Source organism: Antedon bifida, chromosome 6 (assembly GCF_963402885.1).
Source record: "Antedon bifida chromosome 6, ecAntBifi1.1, whole genome shotgun sequence".
In the NCBI taxonomy this organism is placed as follows: domain Eukaryota; kingdom Metazoa; phylum Echinodermata; class Crinoidea; order Comatulida; family Antedonidae; genus Antedon; species Antedon bifida.
In genome coordinates, this window is record NC_136231.1 from 6,799,436 (window position 1) to 6,809,374 (window position 9,939).

The 9,939-nt window shown below is 35.6% G+C and overlaps 1 protein-coding gene across 1 annotated transcript in view; it reads right to left on the minus strand.

The window, feature by feature from the left end:
• LOC144844128 (uncharacterized) overlaps positions 1–8,752 on the minus strand; it is a 39,532-nt gene extending 30,780 nt beyond the window's left edge. Inside the window, exons 1-7 of the mRNA XM_078700868.1 lie at positions 8,659–8,752; positions 7,589–7,891; positions 7,066–7,179; positions 4,894–5,121; positions 4,415–4,699; positions 3,728–3,958; positions 3,184–3,354 (exon numbers count right to left, since the gene is read on the minus strand). Of these exons, the coding sequence (XP_078556994.1) occupies positions 3,184–3,354; positions 3,728–3,958; positions 4,415–4,699; positions 4,894–5,121; positions 7,066–7,179; positions 7,589–7,742 (1,183 nt within the window). The 5' untranslated portion in view covers positions 7,743–7,891; positions 8,659–8,752. The remainder of the gene's footprint in view (positions 1–3,183; positions 3,355–3,727; positions 3,959–4,414; positions 4,700–4,893; positions 5,122–7,065; positions 7,180–7,588; positions 7,892–8,658) is intronic.
• Between the last annotated feature and the right edge of the window lie 1,187 nt (positions 8,753–9,939).

Below are 9,939 nucleotides of genomic sequence, written 5' to 3' on the forward strand. Positions count from 1 at the left end.
TATGCAATTACATTCGAAACCGTTTAATAAATCAATGCAGGTTCCTAAATTAAAACAAGGAGAACTCTGACACTCATTAACATCGGTTTCACAGAAGTCTCCGACATATCCTGGTGTACAAATACAGACAAACCGATTGACTTCTTCTGCACAGGTTGCTCCATTCTGACATGGGTTACTCTGACACTCAAGGATCTCCAGCTCACACAATGTGCTATAAAATCCTTGACGACATTGACATCTGTAACCACGGACTTCATCAACACACGTAGCCCCATTAAAACATGGAACGCTCGCACATTCGTCTACATCTACTTCACAAGTATTTCCTTCAAAACCCGACAAACAGTAACAGTTGTAACCATTTAGTAGGTTTTCACATACACCATCGTTTTTACATGGATCACTCAAACATTCATTTATGTCTTGCTGACAGTTATTCTCGCCATATCCAGGTATGCAAAGACATGTATAACCATTGACACCATCAATACAAGTGCCACCATTTCTGCACGGACTGCTAAAACATTCATCAATGTCACTTTCACAATGTGAACCTGCATACCCTGGCAGACACACACATATATAAGCATTTACATTATCGATACATTGAGCTGAATTAAGACATGGTTGACTTTCACATTCATTTATTTGTATTTGACAATTTACTCCGGTATAACCATCAGGACAGATGCAAGAATATCTGTTGATTTCATCCACACAAAGGCCATTTACACAAGGATTACTACTACACTCTTGAACCTGTACTTCACAGTTACTTCCTGATACACCATCAACACATGTGCAGACATACATATTAATCTGATCTTCACAAATTCCTCCATTCTGGCATGGCTGACTCCCACACTCATCTATATTCTGTTCGCATCGTGTTCCTTGGTAACCAGACACACAGTTGCATATATACATGTTCACAAGATCTTCGCAAGTTGCACCATTAACGCAAGGACTACTTGAACACTCATTAATATTAGCCTCACACAGTGTACCAGTAAAGCCACCAAGACAGTCACAAGCAAAAGCATTGTTAAGTTCTTGACAGTTTGCTCCATTTCTGCACGGATTACTACCACACTCTAAAGTCTCAGCTTCACAGTTTGTCCCCAAGAACCCAGTAAGACACTGACATGTATATCCAGCTTGCCGGTCAGTACATTGACCTCCATTTTGGCAAGGACTGCTGTTACATTCATCTACTTCTAATGAGCAGGTCACACCTATAAAACCAGGATTACATAAGCAAACAAATTCACCAATGTCATTTATACAGGCAGCATCATTTGTACATGGGTTACTTTGACATTCATTGATGTCAACTTCGCACCTACTGCCTTCATAGCCTAGAACACATTGGCACAAGTAACCACCCATCTGGTCAAGACAAAAAGCACCATTAATGCAAGGGCTACTGTTACACTCATTGATCTCAAATTCGCAGTTGACTCCTTGATAACCTTCTGCACAAGAGCAAAAGTATCGGTCGACATAGTCTTCACATTGTGCATTATTCTGGCATGGATTGCTCCCGCATTCATCAATCTCAATGTCGCAGTTAATGCCAATGAATCCTGGAAAGCAAGTGCAGATATATCTGTTAACTTCCTCAACACATGTCCCTCCATTCTTGCAAGGAGTACTATCACATTCTTTAACTTCAAATTCACAAAATGTACCACCAAAGCCGTTAAGACAATTGCACTGAAATCTATTTACTTGGTCACTGCATATTCCCCCATTTTGACAAGGAGCACTGGCACACTCATTTACGTTGGTTTCGCAATTTATACCAACAAATCCAGGATCGCAGATACATGTAAACCGGTTGATTTCGTCCAAGCATTCAGCATTGTTTTGGCAAGGGTTACTAGAACATTCATTATCCTGAGTTTCACAGTTAGTCCCAGAAAAACCTAGTTGGCAGTTACATCGATAACCTCCTACCAACTCCTGACAGACAGCATTATTTTGGCATGGACTGCTAGAACATTCCAATATTTCTGTCTGGCAAAATGAGCCAACATATCCAATTGGACAAAGACAAGAAAACTCATTGATGCGATCTTGGCATGCTCCACCATTTTGACATGGAAAACTGGCACACTCATTAGTGTTTACTTCACATAGTGTTCCAGTAAATCCAAGTAGACACTCACAAAAGTATCCATTTAGTCGGTCAAAACATGTCGCTTGATTAAGACATGGATTGCTGTTGCATTCATCTGTTTCAGCCTGGCACTGTGTGCCTTCATATCCCGGACGGCAAAGACAAAAGAAAGAGTCAACAAGATTGGTGCATATGGCTTCATTTAGACATGGATTACTGGCACATTCATCAATTTCAATGTTGCACTGAACTCCTGTGTAACCTCCACGGCATTCACACAAATATCCGTTAACTTGGTCCGCACACACTGAGTTCTGTAGACATGGATTACTTGCGCATTCGTCGATATTTACCTCACATGTTACTCCAGAAAAACCAGTCGCACATTGACACGTGTACTGGTTAACAAAATCAAGGCATACGGCACCATTTAAACATGGTGAACTTTCGCATTCGTTAATTTGATTTTGACAAAGTTCACCAGTAAAGCCATCAGGGCAGTTACACTGAAAAGCATTCACTAGGTCAGTACAGATTGCGGAAGACTGGCAGGGACTACTGGCACATTCGTCTATGTTCATTTCACAATTGGTACCTAAGGGTAAAAAATACATGTAATACACACAAAACATTAACTATTACATCCAGCACATGTACATAAAATTATATAATCTCAGGCAAGGATGAAAAAAAACATTTACAGGGCCAAAAATCACCACAAATATTCCGTAATAAAATAATACAGAAACAAAATGTTACCGATTAAATTCAGGTTATTAAATTAATTATTAAGTACATTTTTTGAACTTATACTTTAAATTTTAATAAAAATCAAATGGTAATAATAAAAATTATAGTAGATTTCACTATCACTTTTGCAGTAAGATGAATATATTTCACATTTATAAATAACCCTGATGTAAGAAAAGGTGGAAAAAGAGATAGGGTCAGAGGAGTTAAGAAATTTTAAAAATAGTATTACCAAGCAATACCAAAAAAAAAATCCATACAAATGGTAAAATATAAAATGAATTGCACAGTGGTTCTTAAGAATGTACCTTCATAGCCAGGACTACAAAAACATTGATAGGCAAGGGCCAAATCTTGGCATACTCCAAAGTTTTGGCAAGGTTGACTGGAACACTGGTCTCCATCTACCGTACAATGAGTTCCTGACCATCCTGGTGTACATAAACAACGGTAACCCATTATTTCATTGCTGCATTGACCTGGAAAAAAATCAAAAGATAAAACATTTCCTAAAAAAATGTTATCCTTAGTACCACTATTATTTGCAATCATCAAAACCATCTGCATTCAAACATGAAAATTACACAAACCAATAGTGTTGCTGCCCACTTACCTGGATAAACCAAAATAGGCCTTTTACCCTCTGAGGTACAAAACAAAATCTTTGAATGCTACTCTAAGATAATGAAATTGTCTATGCACCATGTCCTCAAATAGGCATTCCATGCATACATCACTATCCAAGAGACGATTCCAGTATTATGGAGACATTTAGATTTTGTTCTCCACTCGGAGGGGAAATGCCTTTGTTGGTTTATTCAGGTAAGCTAGGCATGAAACAGATTATCTTACCTCCGTTTTGACATGGACTACTGAGACATTCATTGATGAGATCTTCCTCACAGGTAGAACCCCCGAAACCACTTGGACAAACACAAGTATAGGCCTGCACAAGATCTTGGCATGTTCCACCGTAAAGACATGGGTTACTAGCACACTGATCACCATCATCTTCACAGATTACACCCGTGAATCCATTAACACAAGTGCATATGTAACCAATTGATATATCGGCACATACTCCTAAAAAAAATGGTTACAAAATTGGAGTTGGAATTAGATGTAATATTGTACAGCCTAAAAATCTTTTTTTAGATACAGCATAACTTCTCCTTTGAAACATCCCTATTCAGGGGCAGTCTCGAACCTGTGAGAACACGATTCTGTTAAATGAAGGGTAAATATATTTTAGCACTATATGGCCAATACCTATTCAAGAGACACCTCTATTAAGAAGACAATTTGGTCCCATGCAATTTCAATGTTTTACTCCGTTTTTGATCATTTGGATCTTAAGCAAATCCTTGCTTTGTTAGAGTTTCTAGTTCACAAAATCTTAATCATTACTTATGATCATATTCATTTACTTTTGATGAAATTTTAATTGTAAATAAAATAGGAGGCCACTTTTGATTTGCAACAAACTAGAACCTAGGTGCAAATCTAGACTCTCTATACACATGTAATTATCAAACTAACCTCCATTCAGACAAGGTGCACTGCTACATTCGTTTGTCTCAATTTCGCATAACTCTCCACTATAACCAGAAACACAAACGCATTCAAATCCACCAATTTGATCTAGACAAGTTCCTCCATTTTGGCAGTTTGTAATGAGACATTCGTTGATCTGGACTTCGCAAAATGTACCTACGAAGCCGTTAATGCACATGCAGGAAAACGCATTGTTTCCATTAACGCATGTGGCACCATTTTCACATGGTGAACTAATACATTCATCAATTTCAACTTCACAATGAGTACCTGAAAAAAGACAATGTTTACTTTAATTACTAAAAGATCCACTGATTAGTTTTAAGAATATGGCAACTTTAAAAATGTGAGGCCAACATTCACTCTATGCTATGTCCTTTGACTTTAACTCTCTGTAGAACTTTGTTTTAAAAAATGAATATAAAAGTGTTTGTCCACTTCAGTATAAATATCGAAATACATACCTTGAAAGCCACTAGAGCACTGACAACGGTATCCATTACTCTGCTCCACACAAGCGCCTCCATTCAGACAGGGGGCGCTTGAACATTCTTCTTGATCAGTTTCGCAGTGGGTGCCAAAGAATCCAGACACACATATGCATGTGTAGCCATTTAAACCATCCTGACACGTCCCTCCATTTTCACAGGGATTACTAGAACATTCATTGATGTTTACTTGGCACTGAACACCTTTCATAAAATAAATGCATGTACATTATAATTTCAGTAGAAATTTTCATGTTAAATTTCAGAAAAAAGTGTAACACCTATATTGTATACCCAAGTGTTTTAAAGTCTCATGGTGGCATTGCCACTGGTTTAATCATTATTGAAATCTTGGTGATCCTGAGGCAAAATTTGAAACCCATCCAATTGACAGGTTTCTATTACAATTGTTAATACTTTAAACATCCATTATCTATAACTTTTGTCATCTACTGTAGACCATACAACTGTACTGTAGTTTAATTTCATTTAAAATATCTACTTATAATATTCAACAAAATAAAAGAGAAATACAAAAATAAACCAATATTACTACTACTAGAGTCACTAAACTAAGGTATATGATCAAGTATAATCGCGCAACAACCCCATCAGCTTCCCCACCCCCAACTACCTAACTTTAGGATTAAATATAAATTCAGAAAGACTAGTAAAGGTAAATTCATTGTTAATCTTTAGTATAATCCCATGCTCTAATTTTTGCCAAATTTCATAACCAGGTTCATGGGACCATTGACGGACCTATAAGAATAGGCACATGCTGGGACTTACTTGGTCATATACAGTTTGTATTTCTAGTGAAAGAGACAAAACATTGTTACTTACCAGTTTTAACGTGAAATAGAAGAGAAAGAAGCATATATATACCACCACCAGAGAAGAAATAAACAGTCTACAATGCATTGTACTATCACCACCAGAAGAGAATACCACAGAAAGTTTACAAAGTAAAACAATTAACTGATGAGGCATAAGTTCACTATAAAAAAAACATGGCAGCTGTAGTTGTGTACTGTAAACCACCATGTTTACCTTTATTATCTTTAATTATTTTTTAAAACTTGTCTTGGTCTTTGTGAGAGATGACAATGTTCAGTAGTTTGGGTACAGATACAGCTGGAAGGTCTGGTTTACAGGAGCCAAACTTTCCTGAAGTGAGTGTTTTAACTGAACTTATGCCTCAAACAGTATAGATGTGCTGTATGTCACAAGGTAATAAGGCATTATATGATTGGCGTATCCAGGATTTGTACAGTAAAATAAATGTGTTTGCTAAAATATTAGGTGGAAATATATCTACCATGGTCTGAAATTTATAATTTTTTAAAATACTTATTTGATATAAATAGGTATCAAACCTCCAAGATCTGCTTACAAATTTGTACTGTATCAGAACATTTGCATAAATATATTTTTGGAAGCTGCGCTCTTTGGATATGCCAATGCATTACAACAAATGCAAATTATCTAATTTGGAAAATAAGTGTGGAGATCAGTACAAACAAGCACAATAGTTAAATCATTTTACAAGATTAGAGAGTTTTATCTTCCTGTAATTTTGTTTTCAAAACATTATGAAGTATGAATTTTAAAATTGTAGGAAGAAATTTGTCAATTAAAGTTGCTAAAAATAAGTCACGTTTATATAAATTTAACAATCACACACTCATTACATTTGCATAATAAAATGTAACTTAATCATATAATAATGTACATGCAAAAAATTGGTGAATTATTATTGCATATTTTTATACAAACATGAAAAGAAAGCTGATGATTGGTTGAAAAAAAGCAGTACCAAACACAAGCAAAGCATGAGTGATATGTAGTGCAATAACAATGTGCAGATGGATTGTACAGAAAGACTGTACAACAATAGACTGTGATTTTAACTGTATCTCTACCATACTAGTTAACATGATTGTGGAATGTTACTCTTTTATTAAATACTTTGCAGGGAATAATTTTTCCAGTGTAGCAGAGCAAACGGCTATACAGAACTACCTTACTCCTACTGTACACTGTTATACATTTATAAAATTGTATAGAAAAAAACACAAAATCCAGCTTGATTATCAATAATGCTAAACAATTTTTTAAATGAAATTTGTTCCTGCATTGTCTTACCTGTAAATCCAGGGATACAGTTGCATTGATAGGCGTTGATACGATCTATACATGTACTAAAAGTACTGCAAGGGTTACTGGCACACTCATCGACTTCATTCTCACAATTATCTCCTGTAAATGTGATTAAGAAATAAAATTCTTATTCAAATGAATGGATGGATGACAAAGTAGAGATGATAATCTATCATGGTCATGGTAGGTATACCTGTGGCTGCCACAAAAAGAGCCACACTACATCTTATGAGAAGAGTAGGGTCACCCCGGTGGTGTACTAGGAAACACACAGAGGAGAGAGCGCCTTGATTGGCAGAACTTTTATGATGGGACTCTCATCAGAAAAGACCCATGTAGTTAAAAAGTTATAATATAATATCATGAACAGCAATATCATTGGAATGGTGCTCAAATATTGTTATTATGTTATTTAATAGCAGGGAAGAGTGAAATTTATACACACACTCTTTCCGGGTACAGAAATGTTGAGAATGTCACCATTGTCCCCTTAAATTATAACACTAACCTTCATATCCAGAAAGACAAAAACAAGAATATAAAACTCCTTCTGGTATACAAAAACCTCCATTCTGGCAAGGCAGGGACAAACAGACATCAAGAGGTTCCTCAGTTGTAGGTTGTGGAGGGTTAGTCACTGGTATAGGTGTGGCTGAAGGCATGGTCGGTGGCTGTGTGGCAAGCTCAGTGCAAACCTGTCCAGAATAACCTGGAGGACAAGCACAAGTAAAATATGCCAAAATGGTGTCTTCGCGGGGAAAGGCTGTGCAAATTCCTCCATTTTGGCAAGGACTATCATCACAGGCAGTCACTGTAAATAAAAAGATAAAAGTTATTGGTTACAAATCATAAGCATTGTCTCCATCAGTCATGAGTGACGAACTATGGACAAATGTTTTCTGTATGCAAAAATATTGTAAATACTGTACTTGTTCAAACATTTATTATAAGGCAAGTGAGTGAGCGGTTAAGACAGTGGAACTGTGATTACATAGCCATAACTTCGGCAAGGGTTCGAGGCTCACTCACTCCATGGTTCTGGTGGTAGGACGAGACTTCTCGGATAAGGACTATAAACCGAAGGTCCAATGTACACATCTAGCTCATGTGCACTTTAAAGAACCTAGTACATCTTTCGAGATGAGTAGGGCTGGGGGTTACTCCAGTGTACTAGTACTGGGTAAATTCAATTCAACCATGTGCGACTACACTCAAAATGAGGTTCTGCACAGAATAGGAAGATGATGATGATGAATTGTACTATGGTATCTCAATCTATGGAATGGTATTGTATACTATGAGAACACTTGTACAGTAATTGTGTTGGGTTGAGGTGGGTGGAAGATATCCACCTTTAATTTCTATCATCCAGCTCAAAACTTACTTTAAGCCTTCTACTAATAGCCTACAATTCCACCACCATTATTTACATCCTTGGAACAAGACAAAACATAATTTTTCCCTCCAGGTCTTAACCTTTGCTCCCACCATAACACTTCTCTACAGTAGCTATACCTAAATTCCAGAATATTGTATAGCCTGTATTAATATGAGAAAATGTCTTTATAATATTATTACCTCCTTCTTGACAATTAGCTGGAGATTCATCTGACCCATCATCGCAATCAGTAAATAGATCACAGACAAACCTTGAGAAAATACATTCTACCCCATCTGCACATTCTGTCAACGACACAGTTCCTGACCCTGAGCATTGTCCTACAAATTAAAACACACAATAACGACAACATTCATTATATTCAGGAGAACCTTTAAAAAAAATGTTATAGTTATCAATGTATTTGTCCTATTCAAAGTCTTTTTTTATATTAATCTTCATTTTTCATGTTTTGGGGGCACAATACATCTTTAAAATATTCAATTGGTTTTGTGTTGTCATGTCATACAGGGATAGCCTGTATCTTATAAAATAAGATAAAAACAGTAGATCCACTTCTCAGCCACATAATCACAGTAAAATAATCTCCTGCTTCTAAACAGATATGAATATTATTCAGCAAAAAGCATAAATGAGTTGAAAGACTATGAACAGACTATTCACCCACATACCTTCTGTACACCACATGAATGAAAAAGAATCATTTTATTGGAAAAGTCATTTTAGTATTTGAAAAAAAATGTCCCTACTGAAAAAAATGTCTACTCGATGGAAAAAAATGTTCCTTACTGAAAAAATGTTATGTAAAAACATAATTTCAAAATGTCACCTTTAATGGTTGATTAAAAAAAATGTCACTTTTATTTAATTGAAAAAAATGTCACTTTTATTTAATTGAAAAAAATGTCACTTGATTGAAAGAATGTTCCTTTAATGAAAAAAAATTGATGGAAAAAACTTCCCTTACTGTAATACTGAAAAATGTTATGTACTTAAATTTTAAAATTTTCCCTTTAATGAAAAAATGTCCCTTGCTTGAAAAAATGCCACTTTTAATTGAAAAATGTCACTTGATTGAAAACATTTCCCTTTCATTCAGTTTTCATATGCAACTATAGACATAGATTGTAACAGCAGATGTTTTGAATCAGTTTAAATTCCATACTAGTTATTAACTCTTCCATAAAATGACAAAAAATAATCCGCTGATGAGTTCATTGTAAACTTGCAATTGTTATTGATTTTACAATAGATTAACTTGATAAAATGTCATTTAGTAAAACCATAGAGCAAAGAAACAAATTGGTATGGTATGAAATACAAAATTAGCAAAGTGAAAAATAGATACAGTAATTCATTCATTTCCTTTATTTCGGTTTGCACATCCACATTATTATATACAAAACAAATTTCACCATGAAATTAACAATTTAACATCTTTCACAAAACAACCTACCAAC